This window comes from Oncorhynchus clarkii, chromosome 28 (genome assembly GCF_045791955.1).
Source record: "Oncorhynchus clarkii lewisi isolate Uvic-CL-2024 chromosome 28, UVic_Ocla_1.0, whole genome shotgun sequence".
Lineage (NCBI taxonomy): Eukaryota > Metazoa > Chordata > Actinopteri > Salmoniformes > Salmonidae > Oncorhynchus > Oncorhynchus clarkii.
Window position 1 is genome coordinate 33,663,522 of NC_092174.1, and position 26,009 is coordinate 33,689,530.

The 26,009-nt window shown below is 41.9% G+C and overlaps 1 protein-coding gene across 3 annotated transcripts; it reads right to left on the reverse strand.

Annotated features, from left to right (window-relative positions):
* Positions 1–902: 902 nt before the first annotated feature.
* Positions 903–14,953, reverse strand: LOC139386845 (ETS-related transcription factor Elf-1-like). 3 transcript variants are annotated; one of them, XM_071132696.1, is made up of 8 exons: positions 14,703–14,953; positions 8,428–9,040; positions 7,771–7,891; positions 5,282–5,392; positions 4,680–4,835; positions 4,411–4,479; positions 3,453–3,645; positions 903–3,349 (listed from the first exon to the last, which is right to left on the reverse strand). In XM_071132696.1, the coding sequence occupies exons 2-8, from the start codon at positions 8,497–8,499 to the stop codon at positions 2,683–2,685; spliced, it is 1,389 nt and encodes a 462-aa protein (XP_070988797.1). In that variant the 5' UTR covers positions 8,500–9,040; positions 14,703–14,953; the 3' UTR covers positions 903–2,682. The 3 variants fall into 3 exon arrangements, with proteins under 3 accessions (XP_070988797.1, XP_070988798.1, XP_070988799.1); XM_071132697.1 differs by lacking the exon at positions 14,703–14,953 and adding an exon at positions 12,164–12,593; XM_071132698.1 differs by lacking the exon at positions 14,703–14,953 and adding an exon at positions 9,330–9,407.
* Between the last annotated feature and the right edge of the window lie 11,056 nt (positions 14,954–26,009).

Genomic DNA, 26,009 nt, shown 5'->3' on the forward strand with positions numbered 1-26,009 from the left:
CCTTTAAAAACAAGAACTGGACAGTGACGGGGGATATCTAGTCATTTTTTGTGTCATCATTCTCAAAGCCGCTGTTTACTTCTAAGATCACTTTAACACCGCCCTAAAAAACAGATTAAAATTCGACACAAACCTTCAAATAGGTATGTAATGACACATTATATAAAAAGTCTTTATAGTGTTTTATTTACATTTTAGAGGCGATACGGTGATAAATTGGACAGATCGAGTGAAAAAAAGCCATTTTCCCACAAGACATCTCTCCTTCTCACGATCACGCATTAGTTTCGCTTCCCCACCCGCCATTTTTAAAAAGACCCTACGGAGCTCATTGCCTGCTTGAATTATGCAGGAACGGGCAGCGTTTAGGTCATGTAATTGATTCTGTTGGAAAGGGGAGAAATTGTGCTTTACAATGGTATTGACATTACAGTTGATCTGGAAGTATTACGTTTTTGGGGCGCTAAAATAAGGGCAATTGTACGGACCAAGGCGATGTACGAGTTTACGTTAACCGTTTTTTTTTTACCTCGAGCGTTCTATGGGTCCTCATCAGACTCCATCGGGGAAACTGCTAAAACGACCAAACATAACTAACGTTAGCCTCTTGAACAATGACACATTTAAAATAAAATACTCGAAAATGTAATATACTTGCCGTTCGGTTGTCATGGCGCTAGAAGTGTTGTCAGAGGGAGATAGCCGTGGCTAGCTAGCTGGAAAGTCCTCGGTAGGAATCAGAAAACAGTAGAGGCGTGTGTACGGTGCGGGCCCTGTCAACCGTCAGCTGAATAGGCTAGGTAGGCACTTCTCACTACCGAACCCTAACCGCGGGGACGAGTAGGTGCGGGCAAGAAACATTTTCACACGGTTTGAAAAAAACAAACAAAAAACAGTCAGGATTCATTCAAAATTAAAACTTTTATTTCTTGAAAACAAGTTTAATAATTCCTATTTCATCAACTCCTTCTGTATATATTTTCACAATTAGTTCCTCACACAATAGCAGTAACAAATATATCAGAGACTTCCAGCAAAAGCAAAGAAGCATAAGGCAATATTATTAAAGGAAAAGATTGCATGGGAAAATGTGCTTTTTATTAGGATATATTTAAGCCATCCTTGTAGGATCAGCAAAACTAACCATAGATCAGAGTCTAGGCCTGAGGAGCAACATTACCATACTTCTTTGCATAGATGAGTACATTTGGGAATTGGGATGGTATATACTGTGTTTGTGCTGCAAATAAACACAGATGCACCTGAGAAACAACTGACAGAAAAAGTATTAAGTCACATGTTCACAAACACATATATATCAAGGCATATATGGTCCAGGAAAGCACATGTATAACTATTACAGCATATCAGGAATGCTAACAAGATTGCTGGCAGAAGGGCTCCAGGTAGGAGTTGCCCATAGGGGCAGATCTAGGATCAGCTTACCGTCCCCAAATTATGACCAGGGAAAACCTTAGATCAGGGTCATTGGGCAACTACCAACTCTGGCAGAAGTACGTTTACTCTCTTAAAAAGCAAAAGCGTGAGAGAAGTTTTATCATTCAGTTATCATCATTGATAGTCATCAGCCACCCCGTCAACATTGAGATTAAGATGCAGTAAAGCCAACAGTACCGCTGCAAAAATGAAACAGAAAATCCCTTTTGATTTGTATTTATTTGTATACTCTACTTAAGTATGAATGTAACCAAAAGCCTGTAAAGTTAAGGGCTCAGACACACCAGTGGTGTTTGCTGGCCGAGAGTACTTAGCATCTCTGAACGTAATTTCCGATTTTACATGTAGAATCCTGTGGAAAATGTAGGCAGTCAGATGTCTACAGCGGGTGGTCCCTACAACACAGCACGTTGAATGATCTGCCGACAAACACTAGAACCACAATCCGTGCGATGTGCCATCTCTATGGAATGTACTCCCTGAACACATCGACTAGGACACGTTTACCTCAAGCACTGATGGTGGGTCTTCTACTGGTGTGGGTGACAGTATGAGAGTGTGTTTACGTTGAAGATCAACAAGTGACACACACATAAATAAGAATGTTAAGGAGCAATATGTGGTAGCTAGCATGCTACAGATTAAGACTGTCTTTGGTGAAAGCTGGAAAATTATTATTTGAGGCACTTTGGTAGGTGAGAGAGTGGTGACAAATAAATGGTACATGTTAATAGTGCAAAGTACTGGTCATGGCTGAGAAAAGAACATTGAGAGAACAGGAACAGTGCACGAGCTCCCTCTGCATTCAGTGGAGCTGAATTACGAACACAGAGCAGTGCAGGATGCTCTGCAGCGAGGCTGTACAATCCAGTGCATGTCTTTGGTCGGCAATTAGAATGTCTGTCATGTTGGTATCAAGAGTTCTAAGACAATTACATTCTTGTTAGAATGCCGATTAGGAATGTTATCGACATGGAGTGTTTGGTGCCAACATGGAAGACAGTTTGGTTAACTCTCTGTAAGAATGGCTCTGGTGCATAAGGGAATGTAAGAGTGAGAGAAAGACCATCCAAGTCTGTCACATCTGTAAAATAAATCAAATTTACATCACAACTGTCCAACATCTTTCTCTAAAGTCTCCCTTTGAAAATCATTGTCTTCTGCAGTCATCTTGGCTATGGGGCAAGGACAGTGGCTGATACTGATCAGATGTCTCGGGGCATCCTACTCCACAATCAGTCCTGAGTCTGGGTCCTCCTCAGTCCTAACCTCTAGCTCCTCCTGCTTGACAGGGCAGGTCAAGGGCTGTAACTGTAGAGTCACTATCTGACTGGTGGTCTGTTCTGCACTAGCAGCCTGTCTCTCACACAGACTCCCCAACAGCTGAGCAGTTCTGAAGACTGACCCATGCTGACCAGGCTGCAAAGACTGCACGTTCTGCAGGGTCCGCAGCATCTCAGCTGAGACTATAGGCAGATGCTGCTGCTGGATCAGACTGCCCCCTGGTGGCCGGAGGACTGTCCTGCGATGGGCTAAGGACGAGACTGGGGGTTGGGTCTTGGGTTTTGGGCCGGGTCGGCGCCGCTGGGCTGCTGCTGGACCTGTGCTGGTCTGTCTGGGCCTATGGTAGCCTCTGGTAGCCTGGGGAGGGGGAAGGAAAGAATGCTCGTAGGACCCTAAATCGTCCAGGGATTGGTCGCTGTAGGGCAGACTGTCCTCTGGGTCATCTGGGACGCCATCATCGCCATCGTCCTCTTCTTCCTCATGATTGTCTTGGTCCTCCTGGTCTTCATCGTCGCTGATGAAGACCATGTCTTTGGGCAGAGAGGCAAACTGGTAGACCAGCCTCTGACCCTCCACCTTGTTCAGAATCCCACGCTGGTAGTAGTACCTGTCAGGGACAGAGAGAGGACAGCTTTGATACACACACACCTGCAGGGACACAGACTGTAACTTATTATTATTGTAATGTAATTAATGTAACTACAGTGTACCGGAGTGCTCGGCCCATGGTCTCATAGTTCATGTCTGGCTTGTTCTTGTGTTTGCCCCAGAGTCTGGCCACAGCCTTGGAGTTGACCAGCTTAAAGATCCCTGCATGCCGATTGGTCCATTTGATGTAACGTGGGCAGGCCTGTCTGTCCTGGAGAAGCTCAATCAGGAACTGCCACAAGAACATAGTGTTACCTGAAACAGGTGAGGGAGAGGTGAGATGGAGGGTGTGTCTGTTTGTGTGTATGTACCAGAGGAGAACGGCAGGTAGCCTAGTGGTTAGCGCGTTGGGCCAGTAACCGAAAGGTTGCTAGATCGAATCCCCGAGCTGACAAGGTAAAAAAATATGTCATTCTGCCCCTGAACACTGTTCCTAGGCCGTCATTGTAATTAAGAATTTGTTCTTAACTGACTTGCCTAGATAAATTTAAAAACGACCGCCTCTTCTCATTGAAGCCACAAAGTTCAAGGCCGACCGTGGTACTGCATGCATTGTTTGCAGAAAACAGGATCCCCATTATAGTGAATGGGAAAATAGGTATCTACATGGTCATTCTTTGTGTAAATATATATATTTTTAAGACAATCTTGGAACCAATAATTGCTTCTACAAGACCAGATTATTTTAAAATCACATAAAGTAGAAGTACCCCAGTTAGTCTTCAACTTGAGATACTCAATAAGAGCGTATGTTATGCATCAGTTAGTGCTATCCGGGGTCCTTGGGACCTCCCTATCCTAAACCCTAACCCCTACCCCTACCTAACCATAAACCTTACCATTTTAAAATGTCAACTTCAATGTGGTAGGGACGTCCCAAGGATACCAAATAGCAATAACCGTTATGTAGCCATAAGACACCATCTTAACCGACTTCCTTGGCTTCAAATGCACTATTGAGTCTTCACATAGAAATGAATGGTGTCACGTGATTGATCATATACAGCCATTGGTGTGTACCTTTGCTGTATTTGCCCCTCTTGAATGTGATGTCCGGTGTGGGGGATTCAGGCCTTTTGGATTTCTTAGCTAAAATGCATAACAGAGTAGTTGTTATGTCACAATGACATTTTGGCATTGTCAAAATGACAGTAGTCCATAAATGGCCAGGTGAGAAAGAAAAAGTAGTTGTATTGTCAAAAATGATGAGCAGGCATACGAGCTAAGGTTGTTGTGGTTATGATTACAATTTATAGTTTGAAAGCATGGCCAGATAATGACAATCTAACCTCTCTTCTTCTTTGGTTGCTCAGCAACAGTCTCCCTCTGCAGTGTGACCCACTGGGGCTGGCCCAGAGCTCCCACAAGGCCTTCCGCTGACACCGTCAACTGGTGGGTAACGGGTGACGTGATGACATCACCCAGGGCAGGGACGTACAGCTGGGCTAGAGGGGAGGAGACAAACACACTGTTAGGGGTTACAGTGTAATAAATGAGTCTACAAGGAGACAATTTGATTATATATGAGAACAGGATGAATGCATCTGCTCCAAGCAGAGCAGAAATATAGATGCTTGTTTGCACTAGGGAGTGATACAAAGAAACCTGAGATGCGTTCAGCAGGATGCAATGTTTTGGAACATTCCCGATAGAAATAGGCTATGTAGAATAACATGCCCCTCTGACATGCATAATAAGGGATCATATCAGCTCTGATCTGCAACGTTCAACAATGTTTGGCAACCGAACGTGGCCATTGTGATGGTAGACAAGCTCCAAACCCAGTTAGATTTGTTTACGCAAAGACTGAGTTAGAGTCAAGACAAGTTACTCCCTGAGCTACTAACTTAAACTATCTGTGTGTGTGTGTGTGTGTGTGTGTGTGTCTCACTGTAGTGCTGTTGGTCCAGAGAGAGGGAGTCAGGGGAGTCCATGTTGAGGAGAGTCTCAGCTGCCACCAGTGTTTCCATGGTTTCCTCATCTCCACTCTCACTGTCCTCCACTGGAGACGGAGAGATAGGAGAGAGGTTGGGATAAAGGGAAGATATGTAGAGAGAGAGGCGGGGTAATGTGTCAGCATGACATCATGGCTCTGTCTGTGGGCCTATCCCTAGTGATGGGACAGTGGGAGTAAACAAGAGGGCTATCTAGCTTCTACACTGTTAGCTAGCATACCTGGTGCGGAATGGTATCAAATACACCAAACACATGGATGGTTTCTATGTGTATGATGCCATTCCATTTGCGCAGTTTGAGCCATTATGAGCCTTCCTCCCCTTAGCAGCCTCCACTGCTTTCTATCACAACAAAAGTCTAACTGTATATTCACTAGCTAGCAAAATCAAGCTTAAACTGAGATGGCCATAATAATGTTGTAACAGGCCATGGCTGAACGATTGAACTAAAGTTAGCTAACATGCTAGAAAGTAGACAAGTGAAGCTACAAAACCTATTGGCTACACATTTACTTGCATTAACAGCCTCACTACTAAATCATTAGTTTCACAAACTGTTTACTCCAGATAGCTAGCAACATGATAAGCAACTTTGTCAAAGCTGCAGTAGCCACAAGACGTGTATTTTGTTTCACTTCCTGGATTTGCCAACTTCTCTGATTGGTTCAAGTGTGAAGGCCACAGTACGGATGTGGTCAGCCAGCTTTATGATCTTTGTTTACAGCCCCCTCACCAAAATGAGTAGAGATATCTGGGTCATTCCTTCCTTGGCGTGCCTTTTGGACCTCATAACTTTTGGGGGGGAAAGTTGAAATATAAAAGAAAAAATGTATTCTATCAGAAAAAGGACATTTGACTTTCAGGCACTTTGTGTGCATTTTCCAAACTGTTAGGTGTATAATCATAACTGGGTGGAAATTTGGACCCTAAATTAGCCATAGTTCTGTGAGTCAGCAAGATTGAGCTAGCATAATGGTGAACACTTGAACAGGACTTTAACTTCTCTATCAAACATATTTTAACATTTTGAAAAGTGGTTAATTTTCTCTATAGTTTAGCCTAACAGGGTGGACATGAATGGGACATAAAGACTAACAACATGAAACATGGAAAGATGGACAGTGGTGGAAAGGGTACTCAATTGTTATACTTGAGTAAAAGTAAAGACAGCCAAATAGAAAATGGGGCAACTAAAAGTAAAAGTTACCTAGTAAAATACTACTGAGTAAAGTTTAAAAGTATCTGGTTTTAAAAATGTACTTAAGTAGAATGGTGAAAAAAGTACTTAATTGTCATACTAGAGTAAAAGTAAAATTCCTTATTTTAAGCAAACCAGAAAGGCACACGCCAACACTCAGGCATCATTTAGAAACACAGTTTTGTGTTTAGTGAGTCCGCCGGATCAGAGGTAGTTGGAATGACTATGCGTTATATTGATAGGTGAATTCTGTCCTGCCTGCCCAAGCGACTTACAGCTGTAATCGCAGCAAAAGGTGGCGCTACAAAGTATTAACTTAAGGGGGCTGAATAATTTTGAACGCCCAATTTTTCAGTTTTTGATTTGTTAAAACAGTTTGAAATATCCAATAAATGTCGTTCCACTTCATGATTGTGTCCCACTTGTTGTTGATTCTTCACAAAAAAATACAATTTTATATCTTTATGTTTGAAGCCTGAAATGTGGCAAAAGGTTGCAAAGTTCAAGGGGTCCGAATACTTTCGCAAGGCACTGTAAGTACAGATGACACCACATTGAGAAAGTGTGGGGTATTGTAGCAAAGGGGTTGTTTTCTTAAATGGAGAAATGCAACAAACTAACAGGGTGGAAAGTGATATCAGGGTCACAGAAGTGATATTTCCTGTGAACAGAAAAGATACTGCATTATAGGAATGACCCAGCTAGGGTATTCTTTCTAAATACCTCGTTATATCGACGCTAAGTTAGCCACAGTACTAAACTACAGTATTTTAGACTGAAACTGCTCAGTTGTTATACTCCAGTAAGGATATGTGCTATAAACACAGCAGATAGCATCTTAGTCGAAGTAGTTAGTGTGCTAGCTAACCTTTCTACCATAGCAAGCTAACCGGCTAACCACCTGAATGTACTGACTGACTGCACAAAGTCTGTATCATGGATTGTTTTGCCCAGCACAGTTTAGGATGTGTATATCACCCTCCTGTTATACACTGACATTTTCTCTCAGGAGCTGAATGAAGCCTCGGAGCCTACACCCCCCAGCTATACAGAAAACCCCTACCTGTTAGTCAGACCCCTTACCCTAACATCTTACCCAAACGTAACCCTCCTAATCTACTACGTCAATGTGTCTGTTTCTGTCTACAGGTGCTGTTGACAATGCCAAGAAGGCTAAGCTGCTCAACCCCAGATTGCCTTCATTAGACCGTGCGTGTTTGTTGTTACCTGTTGTTAGCAGGTGGTCTTCTGTGTGTGTCTGCTCACAGGCCAGGCCTGTGTAGGAGAGCAGGTGGGATTGTGGGATCTGCTCCACTATCACTGCAGGATAGGCCAAGTGCTCATCCAGCTGCAACACAGGGACAAATTATCTGTCACTCACTTCAATTGAGTTATTTTACATTTGAGCCAATGCTTTATTTAATCATTTCCAATATCTAATGTTTGATATTGTAAGACAACAGCCAAGGTAAGGCTTGAACCAGCAACTCTGCAGTTAAATTGGAAGGGTACTAACATCTGTGCCATGAGGTTCTGAAATCTTGGCAGAGGTTGTACACTGACATACAGTGAGGCTAGACTTTAGGGTTTTAACTTAAGAGTTGTGTGAGTGAGAGGACTACTTTTACTGTTCCTATTTGAAATAGGTCAGTATGTTCCCAATGTAAATTGGTGCTGATCTTTCAATAACTATGTCTGACGTTATCCTCATGTTATCCTTGGCTACTCTACATGTAGATTCTATCTCTGATTCAATACAGCTTGTCTGCACTTTGATATTTCATTTCCCAAGTGGTTCTACACTGACGTGTGATTTTAAAAGAGGCTTGATGTTTTATCTGTTGGTGTGCAAACACACACACACACACACACGGTCGTTCCCACCTGTAGTCCATTGTTCACGTGGTCGCTGGCAAACTCAAAGATGAGTTCCGTCTGCTGCAGCATGGAAGACATCCCAGAATACTCCAATAACAGGTCTACGATGTCATCATCCCAGCATTCCACATCAGATGTCCAACAGTTTCACACAACACTTTCTAAGTTCCAGAGCACCAAATCGAAGTTACAGGTGTCAAATCACAGGTTCTGTGTTCCAGAAGTTCCTGAGCAGAGAGTCGTATCAAAAGCTTCCCCCTGTCTGTTTCTCACAGGTCCTCCTGAGGATGAGTCACTCTTAACTGCATGCCTGAACAGCACAGTGACTAAACTGTCTAAATGAAAGTAACTTCAGATAAATAGCTGGCTAGTAACTCGTTCCTCACTCCAGCACAGTGGCTTGACCTCTCAGAAGAGTGAGTTTTGGCTTGGCTAGTTGGTTAAATTGTTGAGGTAAAATCCTGCAGGAGTCCTCAGTAGATGTTCCATAGATGAGATGTTGAACAGGAGCAGAGACAGAGAAGTTGCAGGGAGAATCAATTACTTGTTTCCTTCTCTCTTTCTAAGTTTCTACCCTCAATGAAGAAGTGGAGGCCACCAACGGTCCTGTGGTCTCAACCTGAGAAAAGGGAACAGAGGTGGTGGGAGGGAGTGAGAAGAGAAAGAGATTACATTAGAGAAGTCTCTTCAAGCTATGATAACTCTACTTGTAGACTACATAAGCCACACTCTTTCTGATCAAAGTGCAGACAGTGAACAGAATCACATGATCAGGGCTCTATAAACTCCGCTGGCAGAACAACAGTCTGTGGGTTCAGTCTGTTAGTGAGGGGCAAAAACACTGTCCTCTATAACAAGCAACTGTTTATATTCATATCCCTCTTATCACACTATTATGCCACACAGACCTTCTGCTCTCTTTCTCTCAGCTCTCACACGCACTGCTTTCTTATCTCCCTTTCTAAAGAGACCAAACCAGCAACAGGAAAGAAGCTTCCGGACTGCGTCATGAGTGTGTTTGTGTGTGTGTATGGGGGAGGGGTGGGAGGAGGCAAAAAAGAGCAACTGCGCCTGCTCAGAGAACCTAATGCTCAGGTCGGACAATGGACTTCTGCATTAGGGTGTGTATCATACATACACTGTGCCAGGTCACCCTGACGTGTGTGTGTGTGTGTGTGTGTCAGTTTGAAGGGAGGGGAAACTCCTCATTCGGAGATATGGTGCTTTCCCTCTGGTCAGGGCAGGCACGTCTGGAATGTGTTTGGAATAGTTCATATGAGAGATAAGCACAGAGCGAACAGACAGACACAGGGTTACATTACTACAGAGAGAAGGAATCACAAAAAGTGCTAGGTAATGAGTGCCTGTGTTTTTGACGGCTGTTTAATCTTATTAGGATTTCTTCACACCCCGACACAGACTGTAATGTACATTTTCTAGACAAACACTCATAAGGGATTTGTTGCGTTACTAACAGGCATCACTAACAGGCATCAATAAGAAACAAGACTGAAAAACCTACATCTTCGCCCATCACTCCTACATCATTATAACAGGGTACTGTAGTTCCACCAAGTGAGTACTTTTGGGTAGTGTAATTAATTTGGTGAAGAAAAAAAACTACTTTTATTTGACCTAATTTTAACATTCTGTCCGTCATAAAAGAGCACGTTCAACTTTTTCCCATCTTAAGAGGTAAGAGGTTAAAGATCTACAAAAATTGTATCGTTCAACAGGGGTTGATTTTTATTTTGTCTAACTTTGTTTATTGCAACAAATGATGGTAGAAACTATTTTTAAAATAAATTATGATTGCCGAATACTTTTGAAAATATGCTGGGCTAATATGTAGGCTAATCACATAAGCTCCACTCCACATTTAATGCTAAATGCCTACTGCTTGCCAAATAAAAAATGTATGTTTCTTTGCAGAACAGGGATTGTCCTGATGTGCAAGAATGCCTGAAATGCTTGGCCTTGCTTATCTGGTTGGCTTGGAAGTTTCACCATCCAATTATATCAGATATACAGGAATGCAAGTTTCAGCAAGGCATGGACCATGGCGATATGTTGGTACATGATAATTATTAGAATATGGAAAATATTAGTAAATTATTGCATTTATCCATGCTGGCTTTCGCGGGCTACATGAGACAAAAAACGGATAGGTGGGGGGGGCATAATTTTATGCCGTCGCCAATTTATTAATGCACAATTTACCTAAATGGGTAATGGAAACACTTCAACCACTACATTTTTATTCTACACTGTAGGTTTTTGCAAAAAAAAAAATTTTTTAAGGTGTGATGTCCAGCTGTTTTCATAAACACAGGATAGATCAATGGAAACCCTAGCAGATAATTGTTGAAAGGATTTTCTATGCAAACTTTCTAAATGTCGACAAAAAAAAATCATTATCACTGGACAAGGTTGTGGAAATATAGCTATTGAGACAGACCTCCCCAACAGCTCTGACTTTGTTTACATAAGACATCACGCATTTTCTAACTTGTTAAATACTACACCAAACCTCTTAGTAAAATTGAGCAACTAAAACATTACAATGACAGATGTCTTGAGTTATTTTAGATTCATTCTGGGAGTTTTGAGGATGTGAAATACGCTTCCATGTCTAGTGTCTCATGTGAGACCACACGCGGAATCGGTCAAGAAACACACTTCCAAGACTGAAATCTTGTTTTTCTAATGATCAACAGAAAAACGCGTGTCAATCGGCGTGTTCAGTGGCTCTTTAAATCAGCCATAAATCCCCCTGTGACAGAGGAAATGGAAGCTTGTTGTGTACAACAGGGTGGGGCAATTGAATGCAAGCTTTATTTTATTTATTTTTTTAAACACAAAAAAACTACACGGTTGGCTTGTTACAGTGTGATCGACTTGCTCGCTTTTCCACCACAAAACCTGCTTTTCCACTATGATTTGACAATTAGATGTTCAATGTTTCTTTAGATTTTTTTTTTTTTTAAATGAGTCACCATAGCAGGGTTGACATTAAAATGAGGAACAGACGTAAATAGATCACACTAATCACACGAAATAAAAACATTTCTTGACACTTTGTCAAAGCAACATAATAACTAGGGCTTTACAATGGTGGTGAAAACGAGGACACATTTTGGGGTTTAAATGGATTTAAATCTTCCTAGAAGTCACAGAGGGACGCTTTAACAAGTCTTCATTCATATCAAAAAACAGATGTATTGAATTTTCCATGTGGTTTATTTCAATGGGCACTTCATTGAATAAGCTTTTAAAATGCAATATTGGTGCACAACTTCTAAAATATCAAAGGGACACAAAACGCACTCTTTACGTCGATTGACCCAACACCATCATCACGTGACTGAAACAATCAACCCCCAACAGCAACCCAGCCCTGTCCTCTCTGTGTTTAAGGCCTTGTCCTTGTTGTCACGTTATATAGACTGTATATAGAGACTTTTCTATTGTGTTGTTGACTGTACGTTTGTTTATTCCATGTGTAACTCTGTTGTTGTTTGTGTCGCACTGCTTTGCTTTATCTTGGCCAGGTCACAGTTGTAAATGAGAACTTGTTCTCAACTGGCCTACCTGGTTAAATAAAGGTGAAATAAAAAAAACTAAATGTTAGATAGGATAACATACACACATGCTCCTTTACTTTCTAGGTTTTCCCCTCTCTCCTCCACCTCTCTATTTGTTCACTCAGTCACTCACATTTTCTCTCCACTCTTTTACTCACCTGTCCTCCACTCTTCAGGCAGTTACTGACTGTTGTTAGCACCAGAAAATCCTGTTTTGCTGTTTCTGGCCTACCATGACCTCTCTTTCTCACACACAGTAGGTAAACAACCACGTACAGGTAACATGCACCATGACGACAGTTGTTGTGCTACACGCCTCTGTTTACCTGAGCTCCTCCCACTCTATCCTTAAACCCCTTAGAGAGAGAGAGACTTTCCATGAGACAGCCTGAGAGCTGCTCACAGGTCAGACATCATGCATGCTATATTCATGCCGATGCATTTTGAATGCCAGTATTTTCTGTTTTGCCTGTTCAGTAGATATGTTGCTCTTTGTGTTGTTTCTTCCAGTGTGTGTGTGTGTGCGCGCGTGCATGTGACGGCTGAGAGAGCAAGATGCGACTGAGGCTGTTATCGCACAGGAAGCACAACCCATTCTGTGGGCTCCACTTCCTCCTGAGAGAGCGGGAGGGAGCCAAACAACCCTGGAACAGCTGTCACCACGGAGAGAAATGTTCCATTGTACGTCTGCCAGGCTGCCATCTTGTATTGTGGTTGTTTTGAATGTTGGGTTATCGCTAACGCTTCCCCATGTTCTCTGTGTCCTGTATATTTCCCAATATTGTTAAATGACTCCTTGTTTCCATGGACAATGGTGACGAGAGGAGGTTTTTAAGAATATTTGGGACATGACACAGTCCATCTAGAAGGTTCATCCATCACATGTGTTGGTGTCTGTGGCTTCAGTCATGTGATCTGATCCTGTGAAGTTGCTGCCAGACCCTTAGGGACAGTGATAAGCTCCATAACACACTCGCTGTCCTTTGTGTGTGTGTGTGTGTGTGTGTGTGTGTGTATGTGTGTGTGTGTGTGTGTATGTGTGTGTGTGTGTACAAAGAGCATTGTGAATTAGGCCACGCTGGTAGGGGAATAGGGTGAGGAGCTGATAAGCTTCCCCTGTTGCCCAGGGTGACTGGGCCTGGCCAATCTAACATGGAGGAATTATGAGGCGATTCTGAATAACACAGCTGTGTGTTTTTGTGAGCTTAAAAATCGCACCCCCCTTTCTGTGTATGACTTGTGTGTACGTATGTGTGGCCCTGTGTGTGTTTGCTCGCTCGCATATACACTGAACAAAAATTTAAACGCAACATTTAAAGTGTTGGTTCCATGTTTCATGAGCTGAAAGTAAATGATCCCAGAAATGTTCCATATGCACAAAAACCTTATTTCTCTTAAATGTTGTGCACAAATTTGTTTACATCCATGTTTACCAAGATAATCCATACACCTGACAGGTGTGGCATTTCAAGAAGCTAATTAAACAGCATGATCATTACACAGGTGCACCTTGTGCTGGGGACAATAAAAGGGCACTTTAAAATGTGCAGTTTTGTTACACAACACAATGCCACAGATGTCAAGTTGAGGGAGAGTACAATTGGAATGCTGACTGCAGGAATGTCCACCAGAGCTTTTGCCAGAGAATTGAATGTTCATTTCTCTACCATTAGCCGCCTGTCAATGTTGTGAACAGAGGTGGCATTGGGATTATGATATGGGCAGGCAAAAGTTACAGACAACGAACACAGTTGCATTTTATCTATGGCAATTTAAATGCACAAAAATACAGTGACAAGATCTTGAGGCCCATTGTGAGGCCCATTTTTTGTTAAGGTATCTGTGACCAACATATGCATATGTAACCGATGCTAGCTAGTTAGCGGTGGTGTGCGATAATAGCGTTTCAATCGGTGACGTCACTCGCTCTGAGACCTTGAAGTAGTTGTTCCCCTTGCTCTGCAAAGGCTGATGCTTTTGTGGCACGATGGGTAACGATGCTTTGTGGGTGTCAGTTGTTGATGTGTGCAGAGGATCCCTGGTTCGAGGCGAGGAGAGGGACGGAAGCTATACTGTTACACATATCTGTATTCCCAGTCATGTGAAATCCATATATTAGGGCATAATGAATTTGTCAATTGACTGATTTCCTCATAACTGTAACTCAGTAAAATCAATGAAATTGTTGCATTTATATTTTTGTTCAATATATATGTGTATACTACAAAGTCACAGGTGTCTGGATAGTTTATGTAAGTACTCTAAAGCTAAACAAACAGATACAAGATAAGATATGTATGTATTCTCAATAACACATGCCAAACGCACAACCTCAGTTTTGGGGGTTCTGCTATGCTCAAATGTAGAGCACTAAACACTTTCACTTTCACTTCAGCCTCAATCTCCTACACCACATGTGTCAAACTCACTCCACCGAGCGCCGAATGTCTGCGGGTTCCGCTCCACCCTTGTACTTGATTGATTAAGGTCACTTATTAGTAAGGAACTCCCCTCACCTGGTTGTCTACGTCTTAACTGGAAGGAAAAACCAAAAACCCGCTGGCACTCGGCAGTCCGTGGAATGAGTTTGACACCCCTGTACGACACAGACCCACCTCCTATTATTAACATAATAGCATTATCTTTGTAAATTCGTCTTTTATCGCTTCTGCTCTGCGATAGGTGCAGTGCGCTTACCTTGTGTTGTACGTTACTGCTGTGCTGTCTGTGTGTAGCAGCTGGCTGGTACAATACGGACAAAGCTGAGAACAGGAAACTGTTTTTTACCCCTCCTGTGACAAAAAACAAACTCCAGTAAGAGAATGCATTTTCGCACAGATATAGGTTCAGCTTAAAGTCCTCAAACCCTCACAGTAACCACTAGGGGGGAAATAGAAAGCCGACCTCAGATCAGTATCCAGAGGGTGACTTCATCCTTCTCCGCAAACAACAGCGCTGCTTCCTCTTTCCCCTAAGGGCCCCTCCCACAGTGAATTCTTATTGGCCACCTGTCCTGAAGTAGAGGTAACCGCTGGCGACCATTGTCAGCAATGATCTAAGGCAGCGTTTCCCAAAATCGGTTTGCGCAAACACTACACATCTGATTCAAATGATCAAAGCTTGATGATTAGTTGGGGAACCCTGATCTAAGGTAAACACAGGTAGGTAGGTATACGACGGTCTTTGCAAATCTCCAGAGGGCAGAGCAACAATACCATGTACTACACACTCCGTCACACTCACATGCATGCACGCGCACACCGCTCAGGGCCAGGTATGTCTGCGAGATAAACAACAGCGTTTCTCAATTACATAAACACGGCCAATAGGGAGCGCTAGTGACTATTACATTTGACATTTTAGTAATTTAGCTGACGGTCTAATCCAGTGGTGAGTGCATACATTTCATTTTTTTCGTACTGGAGTGTAGAACTGCTAATACATTCATGCATAATTCAATATAGGCCTATCCTTCCTTCTTCCTTCTTCCCGTCTATAATGTAATCACTGATCTGACATGACTGGAACTTGGTTAACTGCAATGTACAGAACCCTGGTTTGTACTTATCCAACGTGCTAATATCCGGCTTCAAGCAGGTCCCTAATCGCTCTAAATGGAATGCCAACACATGCTAAAACAACTATTCCCTGTGGCCTGTAGGGGGCATTCTTCTCTCCTGAGAAGCATGAACTATTCCTGGGGTCAACAAAAAACACAACATGAGTAACAAAACACTGATACACTAATAGACAAGGACAGTCATACAAATGTCAAATACAACTGCAGTATATACAAACAATACAACAACACAAATAATGTGTGTGTTACAGTGTGTCTCTTTGTGTGTGTGTGCCCACATCAGAGTATGTTAGCGGAGTTGAGTGGTTGGAAATCCTGCTCCTTGCTCATGGAGCAGTGGTCGCGCTCCGCTCCCCACGTCCTTTCCAACAGCTCCACTGAAAACCGCTCCCTGCTCACAGGAAAAAACTGCCGCTCCATTCATTCAAATGACAATTTAACCAACAGCCATTTATTTCTTTGACTTCTTGGACAACTGCGCTGCTACCATTTGGTTTTGAGGTATTGGAACCAAACCACATGATTTGAATGAAAAGTATTTGAATAAACTTGAAAAGGTGAATGTAGGAAGCACATATCATTTCAAGTAGGCTACTTGTCATATTAAACAGCATAAATAGGTCAAGAACCAGACCGGGAGCCTAAGAAGGTGCAAAAATTTATTATTTAGGCTATAAATGAATGAATTGTGAAGCATTTGCGAGTGCAACACAACAGGCTGGAAGGGACATAAAGTGCTCAGCATTTAAACATTTCATTGTATCGTCATTATAGTCTATATAAATTGTGCATATAGGCTGTGAATTACTTCAAATTAAATACAAATTAAATGAAAAATGTGTTATTAGTGCATTTGAATTCATTTTTAGAATCATGAGTTTGGCCAGTCTGTGGCTTCAGGCTCATGCGATGGTGCCTGGAGAGCCGGTCAGCAGCAGAGAACATCCTCTCCACACTTGCAGGGCCACTGGGGATGATAAACACCCTTTTGGCCAGACTGGGCAGAGATGCAGAGTTGTTTAAAAAAAAAATCTATAGGTTGTCCTAAAAGTTTTTAGGCAAAATGACCCAATTTAAACAGAAAGCTCCTTGAATGTGGGAGTTTCCACAACTGGGCCAAAATCTATTATGGCCTATTATATAGATAATAGAACAAAAATGAATGAAACGTTTCAGAGATTTTATTTTTTGTTCATAAATACTTTGCTACAATGACAACCTTAGTTATCTTACCCACCTCGTTCCTTTCTTTTAGCATGTGCACGTAGTAAGTGCATCATCATGCTTTCGGGATACATGTCTTTTCAGATTCCACAATGATTCCTTAGTTGTGGAAACTACAAATTAGGCGCACTCTGCCCCTCGCTCCGCTCCAGCTCCACTCACAACTCTAGTCCACATAGTCCCCACCATTCCATGAGATGTTTTTTAAATGTCATTTTGCTGTTTGATTGAGTAATAGGAAATGGAAGAGAGTCTCATGCGATCATGGCTCTGTACAATACTGTGCATTGCCGTGAATTGGTTTTGGACTTTGGGACTGTAAGGATAACCCTGGTGGCAAGGTCTTGTGGAGTATGTATGGGTGTCTGAGCTGCATTTAAAATGATTATGCAGACATCACAGTAATATTTCTCATGAAAGCTAGAAGAAAAGCAGTTAATCTCTCATCAACCAGGAAAGACTGGCCTGCATGTTGTTGATGTTACTTCTGTATGTGTGGTTAAGGACAAAGCGTGCTGCTCTGTTTTGAGCCAGCTGCAGCTGCAGCTTTGATAGGTCCTTCTTTGCAGCGCTTGACCATATTATAGACAGTAATCAAAATGGGACAAGACCAGAGCCTTAACTAGTACAGTTGATTTTTGTCTCATAAACGATGAGCATCTTTTTATAACAGACATACACCTCCCAATCTTCATAACAACTTTGTCAATATGATTTGAACATGATAATTGACCATCCAATGTTATACTTAGGAGTTTAGCTTCCTCAACTTCATCAATGGTCACACCCTATATACACAACTCCAGTTGAGGTTTAGGTCTTAGAGAATGTTTTGAACCATGTACAATGCTTTTAGTTGTAGATGTATTTAAGACCAGTTTACTATTAATCACCATTTGTGATACTGACTGTATCTCCTTATTTAGAGTTTCAGTGGCAATTCATTTTGTAAAAATCTTGAAAAGTAATCACCCAAGGCAACTGCCATGAGGGACACGATACTGTATACAGTGGGGCAAAAAAAATATTTAGTCAGCCACCAATTGTGCAAGTTCTCCCACTTAAAAAGATGAGAGAGACCTGTAATTTTCATCATAGGTACACTTCAACTATGACAGACAAAATGAGAAATAAAATCCAGAAAATCACATTGTAGGATTTTTAATGAATTTATTTGCAAATTATGGTGGAAAATAAGTATTTGGTCACCTACAAACAAGCAAGATTCCTGGCTCTCACAGACCTGTAACTTCTTCTTTAAGAGGCTCCTCTGTCCTCCACTCGTTACCTGTATTAATGGCACCTGTTTGAACTTGTTATCAGTATAAAAGACACCTGTCCACAACCTCAAATAGTCACACTCCAAACTCCACCATGGCCAAGACCAAAGAGCTGTCAAAGGACACCAGAAACAAAATTGTAGACCTGCACCAGGCTGGGAAGACTGAATCTGCAATAGGTAAGCAGCTTGGTTTGAAGAAATCAACTGTGGGAGCAATTATTAGGAAATGGAAGACATACAAGACAACTGATAATCTCCCTTGATCTGGGGCTCCACGCAAGATCTCACCCCGTGGGGTCAAAATGATCACAAGAATGGTGAGCAAAAATCCCAGAACCACACGGGGGGACCTTGTGAATGACCTGCAGAGAGCTGGGACCAAAGTAACAAAGCCTACCATCAGTAACACACTACGCCGCCAGGGACTCAAATCCTGCAGTGCCAGACATGTCCCCCTGCTTAAGCCAGTACATGTCCAGGCCCGTCTGAAGTTTGCTAGAGAGCATTTGGATGATCCAGAAGAAGATTGGGAGAATGTCATATGGTCAGATGAAACCAAAATATAACTTTTTGGTAAAAACTCAACTCGTCATGTTTGGAGGACAAAGAATGCTGAGTTGCATCCAAAGAACACCATACCTACTGTGAAGCATGGGGGTGGAAACATCATGCTTTGGGGCTATTTTTCTGCAAAGGGACCAGGACGACTGATCCGTGTAAAGGAAAGAATGAATGGGGCCATGTATCGTGAGATTTTAAGTGAAAACCTCCTTCCATCAGCAAGAGCATTGAAGATGAAACATGGCTGGGTCTTTCAGCATGACAATGATCCCAAACACACCGCCCGGGCAACGAAGGAGTGGCTTCGTAAGAAGCATTTCAAGGTCCTGGAGTGGCCTAGCCAGTCTCCAGATCTCAACCCCATAGAAAATCTTTGGAGGGAGTTGAAAGTCCGTGTTGCCCAGCAACAGCCCCAAAACATCACTGCTCTAGAGGAGATCTGCATGGAGGAATGGGCCGAAAGTCAGTAGTTAACTTGTTCTCTGAAAATAGCATTGTATTTTGTCAAACATGGTTAGGCGGTTGATTAGACTCGTTGATTAGTTTCGTCAACCATCAACCATCCTGGTTGATGGTTGACGAGAGATATCTTTAGACATTGGAATTACTTTAGCTTCCTTCCACACCTGTGGGCACACACTCCTTTAGGCTTTGGTTAAATATCTAGCAAATAGGGGTGTTAATACAGTCTGCTACCATGCTCAATAGTTTCCCATCATGGTTGTCTATACCTGGTGGCTTATCATTATTAATGGATAGCAATAGTTTTCCCACTTCTCCCACACTCTTGACCAAAATTCAAAACAGCAATCCTTCTCTTTCATTATTAGATATTTTATGCCAAAATATGATGGTTCAATGTTCAATGATGTCATTTCACTACTAGTGAAATAGTCATTGTAATGATTGGCAATATCAGAAGGTTTTGTTATAAATGACCCATCAATGTCAATGAACGATGGAGATGAATTGGGTTTTCTGCCCATGATATCATTTAAGGTACTGCAAAGTATTTTTCTATTGTATTTTATGTAATTTATCTTGGTTTGGTAATATCATTTATTATTATTTTTGTTAAGTTTAGTCACAACATTTCTCAATTTACAGTATGTCTATCAATCAGCTGAGCAGCCTGACTTAGTTTGAACCATTATAAATTCATCACCAATACAGGGGCTCCAACAGTTCCCAACAGTTAATTCCTTAACAGGTGGATGCTTGTAAAAAAATTACATGAATCATTTTACAAATTCTTCCATTGCTGCATCTGTATTCACTTCCTCATACATCAGACCAACAAAAGAGTCCTGAGATTCATTTCCTCATACATCAGACCAACAAAAGAGTCCTGAGATTCGCTTCCTCATACATCAGACCATCAAAAGAGTCCTGAGATTCACTTCCTCATACATCAGACCAACAAAAGAGTCCTGAGATTCACTTCCTCATACATCAGACCAACAAAAGAGTCCTGAGATTCGCTTCCTCATACATCAGACCAACAAAAGAGTCCTGAGATTCACTTCCTCATACATCAGACCAACAAAAGAGTCCTGAGATCCACTTCCTCATACATCAGACCAACAAAAGAGTCCTGAGATTCACTTCCTCATACATCAGACCAACAAAATAGTCCTGAGATTCACTTCCTCATACATCAGACCAACAAAAGAGTCCTGAGATTCACTTCCTCATACATCAGACCAACAAAAGAGTCCTGAGATTCACTTCCTCATACATCAGACCAACAAAAGAGTCCTGAGATTAATTTCCTCATACATCAGACCAACAAAAGAGTCCTGAGATTCGCTTCCTCATACATCAGACCAACAAAAGAGTCCTGAGATTCACTTCCTCATACATCAGACCAACAAGAGTCCTGAGATCCACTTCCTCATACATCAGACCAACAAAAGAGTCCTGAGATTCACTTCCTCATACATCAGACCAACAAAAGAGTCCTGAGATTCACTTCCTCATACATCAGACCAACAAAAGAGTCCTGAGATTCACTTCCTCATACATCAGACCAACAAAAGAGTCCTGAGATTCATTTCCTCATACATCAGACCAACAAAAGAGTCCTGAGATTCACTTCCTCATACTTCAGACCAACAAAAGAGTCCTGAGATTCACTTCCTCATACATCAGACCAACAAAAGAGTCCTGAAATTCACTTCCTCATACATCAGACCAACAAAAGAGTCCTGAAATTCACTTCCTCATACATTAGACCAACAAAAGAGTCCTGAGAAAACATTTTGTATGCTCTCTTATAAATTACTTTAAGCCCAACCTAGGGCACTTTGGCTTTCCTTGTTATTGCCACAATGTTTTAGTCACTACAGTCAATGGGAACTGATATTGCTTTGTAGAAAAGCTCTGCAGCATTAGTGAAGAAATGATCAATACAAGTGGATGTCACAGATCCAACACTATTGGTATACACTAGTTGGTTGAGTAATAACTTGGGTCATATTGCAGACATTAATCACAGTTAGAAACTTCTTCTTGAGAGGACAGCGAGTTGCTAACCAGTCAATGTTCAGGTCACCCAGAAAATAGACCTCTCTGTTAACACCACACACACTGTCAAGTATTGGAGTGTGTGTGGAAGTGTTTAATTATTCTGGACAGGACCAGAATCCCTCACAAGAATACTAAACAAACAAACATTTGACCAACTGGGGACATTTTGTTGGTCCCCACAAGGTCAAATGCTATTTCTAGAGAGTTTAGGGTTAAGGTTAGAATTAGTGTTAGAGTTACAGTAGCAGTCAAAAGTTTGGACACATCTAATCATTCCAGGGATTTTCTTTATTTTTACAGTTTTTTACATTGTAGAATAAAAGTGAAGACATCAAAACTATAAAATATCACATATGGAATTATGTAGTAAACAAAAAATTGTTCAACAAATCAAAATATGTTATATTTCAGAATCTTCAAAGTAGTCACCAGGAATGGATTTCAATTAACAGGTTTCCCCTGTTAAAAGTTAATTAGTGGAATTTCTTTCCTTCTTAATGCGTTTGAGCCAATCAGCTGTGTTGTGACAAGGTAGGGGTGGTATACAGAAGATAGCCCTATTTGGTTAAAGACCATGTCCATATTATCACAAGAACAGCTCAAATAAGCAAAGAGAAACAACAGTCCATCATTATTTTTTTAACTAGGCAAGTCAGTTAAGAAAACATTTTTTTATTTACAATGGCAGCCTAGGAACAGTGGGTTAACTGCCGTGTTTAGGGGCAGAACAACAGATTTTTACGTTGTCAGCTCAGGGATTCGATCCAGAAACCTTTCGGTTATTGGCCCAACCCTCTAACCACTAGTGTGTGTGTGTGTGGCAGGGTGACATATAAGGGGATTCCATGACAACGGGAGCAGAAATTATTTTTGGTATCTGAGAGTGTTTTCTCAATTCTCACACAGGAACTTCATTGAACGAAGGATGTTTAGCATGCTTTTCACATTTGTATAACAAACCATTTTTTTAAATTCATGATGAAAATGACCATTTTAGGCCCTTTTTAGACCTATACATTAGTGATGGGGGAGGAAATCTATATAGTTACATATCGGATATTATTTCTACGATATATCGTATCGTTTTGACAATATGGCAGTATTATTTTTGCACTAGTTGGCTGTACCTGCAACAAAACGCCACTATTTTCCCTTTATAGCTGGTTCTCCATCTTCTTTTTAAATAGGGAGCCCATTTGTTTTCAGCACTTTTATATCCCATGTTTTCACCATGTCTTGTCCATCTGCAGCAGACATACTGTATGGTGAGCAGTGTTTTCACCATGTCTCCCTCTTGTCCCTCTGCAGCAGACATACTGTATGGTGAGCAGTGTTTTCACCATGTCTCCCTCTTGTCCCTCTGCAGCAGACATACTGTATGGTGAGCAGTGTTTTCACCATGTCTCCCTCTTGTCCCTCTGCAGCAGACATACTGTATGGTGAGCAGTGTTTTCACCATGTCTCCCTCTTGTCCCTCTGCAGCAGACATACTGTATGGTGAGCAGTGTTTTCACCATGTCTCCCTCTTGTCCCTCTGCAGCAGACATACTGTATGGTGAGCAATGTTTTCACCATGTCTCACCATGTCTTGTCCCTCTGCAGCAGACATACTGTATGGTGAGCAATGTTTTCACTATGGAATTGCAATAAAATTGCAATATTGAATCGCTATACATATAGAATCGTGAGAATAGCAATACATATCGTATCAGCACCTAAGCGTTGTGATAATATTGTATTGTGCCTCCTGTCAGACCCAATAATATGTGACCCGTACATGATACAGACTACATCTTGGTGTCATTATACTCCTTATAGTGTACTCTATCATATGGAGTATGTCTACATTCTGAAATATACATTTTCACATTGATTTATTCAACATTCAAAATGTGAATATATCAAAACTCCCGCTGGTGTACAACCGCCCTATAGTGCCACTGTGCCACATAGACAAGAGAATGTGATGCCAGTTGTCATACTCCTATCCAGAATAGATCACAAGGAAAAATAACACTGTGTGTTTGGTTGTTGTTTTCAGTGCCAGTAAAGGCAATATTCTGCTTTAATACTCCCTTTCACTTTCTCCCTCCCACTCTGCCATTATCTGCAGTGTATAAACTTGGGTCCAAGAATTTCATGGTTTGGCCCAAAAAGATAGGTACACTCCCCCTACTGTTATTATAAAGTAGCAGAGAACACAGTCTGGTTGTGTACATGAATATGTGTGTGTGTGTGTTTGTGCGCAGCCTGCGTACGTGTTTGTGTGTGTGTGTGTGTGTTTGTGCGCAGCCTGCGTACGCGTTTGTGTGTGTGTGTGTGTTTGTGCGCAGCCTGCGTACGTGTTTGTGTGTGTGTGTGTTTGTGCGCAGCCTGCGTACGCGTTTGTGTGTGTGTGTGTGTTTGTGCGCAGCCTGCGTACGCGTTTGTGTGTGTGTGTGTGTTTGTGCGCAGCCTGCGTACGTGTTTGTGTGTGTGTGTGTTTGTGCGCAGCCTGCGTACGTGTTTGTGTGTGTGTGTGTGTTTGAGCGCAGCCTGCGTACGTGTTTGTGTGTGTGTGTGTGTGTTTGTGCGCAGCCTGCGTACGTGTTTGCGTGTGTGTGTGTGTGTGTGTGTGTGTGTGTGTGTGTGCGCAGCCTGCGTACGTGTGTGTGTGTGTGTGTGTGTGTGTGTGTGTGTGTACTTTTTGTGGACATTCTTCCATGATAACTCCTGGAGCAACGCACATGTTCCACTCCGTTTTGTCAGAACCTTATTCTTAGTATTGTCAGATTTAGGAAACACATGCAGGTATAGAGCAACAGAGGATCTCATTTGAAGAGACTGACAGATCCTAGTGATCTTATTGAAGAGATATATTTTTTATTTGCATAGTACTCAGTTCTACCGTGTTTTATGCCAACATTTTATACATCACATTCTATTGCATCATGTATCATATGACCATAAAATGGCATAAATGAAGACGACAGGTTCTTGGACATAGAAAAAACAAAACTGTCTGTGATGTCTGACCATTACTCTCATACTGGAGAATAGAGGGAGAAAACCCAGAAGGAATGTTCCACAGAACAAACTGATCAATCCTTTCTGTTGGCATGAACACTTGACTTGACCCTCTGCTTTTGAACTCAGCCGGTTGTGTTCTGTTCTCCTGGATTTAACATAAAGCTTGGTGTGCCCATCTTCTCAATATGTCCATGAGTTATTTATGAAGCTTTGGATCAAAGTTGTGGCAACTTTGTTCTTCTCCTCGCTATGTATTTGAAACATGTGCACGACACACACACACACATTCCAGGCCCACATAGCTTCTCTTGGTGGAGTGAAGATCTTACTTTGGGTTACTTCAACATATTTGCATTGAAGTGATTTTATGGTAGAGCCAGGAGAGTGTGTTTTCTTTGTTCTGTCTAAACACACACACCCTGCAGGACTATTTAATTTGTTCTGTCTAAACACACACACCCTGCAGGACTATTTAATTTGTTCTGTCTAAACACACACACCCTGCAGGACTATTTAATTTGTTCTGTCTAAACACACACACCCTGCAGGACTATTTAATTTGTTCTGTCTAAACACACACCCTGCAGGACTATTTGATTTGTTCTGTCTAAACACACACACCCTGCAGGACTATTTAATTTGTTCTGTCTAAACACACACACCCTGCAGGACTATTTAATTTGTTCTGTCTAAACACACACCCTGCAGGACTATTTGATTTGTTCTGTCTAAACACAGACCCTGCAGGACTATTTGATTTGTTCTGTCTAAATATTTATGTTACCTTGGCCAGATGGACAAACGCTCCACAATGTGTGTGTGTGTGTGCACGTGTGTACATACATGGGTGTCCTGATTACTGATGATAAACCAGCTTCCAGCTGGATCAGTGACATGGGCTCCATAGTCTGACTCTAAAGGGCCTTCATCTGTGTGTGTGTATGTGTGGTTGGGTTTTCTTCATCAGTTGGACAGTAAACTGAAGAACAGCACGGGGGATGTTTGGTTCAAATTCTCTCTACTATGAGCTACAGAGTCAAGATGAACATGTATGCCTCAAATAAAGACAAGTATAGTATGTGTTTTATTGCCCACCCATTACCCTACAACACCGTGACCCTACACACACACACGGATAGTCTGTTGATCTCCTAATGCTGCCATCCATGCAGGGTTCGGGTATAGACACTGATTCGAGGAGCTGTGATAGCACACTGTTTTCCAAACATCAGGGGTGTATTTATTACGGAAATCGTTTACCGTTTAAGAACCCAACGTAAGCAAACAGAACAAGAGTTTCTATAGTACAAATTCAGGTAGGTCCCTCCTGGTTTCGTCCTGTTTAAGAGATGTTTTGCAACAGAATCGGCGGAATGAATACATCCCACAACTCATCACTGGCACCGTTGTTGAGAATTACGGAGAGGGACATAGGAACAGAGGTTTAGAGGGACAGAGGTATAGAGGGACAGATGTATGGAAGGACAGATGCATAGGTGTATAGAGGGACCGAGGCATAGAGGGACAGACGAATAGAGGGATAGGGGTATAGAGGGACAGATGTATAGAGTTAGAGAGATACAGATGTATGGAGGGATAGAGGGACAGATGTGGAGAGGGACCGAGGTATAGAGGGACAGAGGCATAGAGGGACAGATGTATAGAGGGACAGCTGTATAGCGGGACAAAGGAACAGATGTAGAGAGGTGTAGAGGGACACATGTATAGAGGGACAAATGTATAGCGATATAGAGGGACACATGTATAGAGGGACAGATGTTTAGAGGTGTAGAGGGAGAGGTATATAGAGGGACAGATG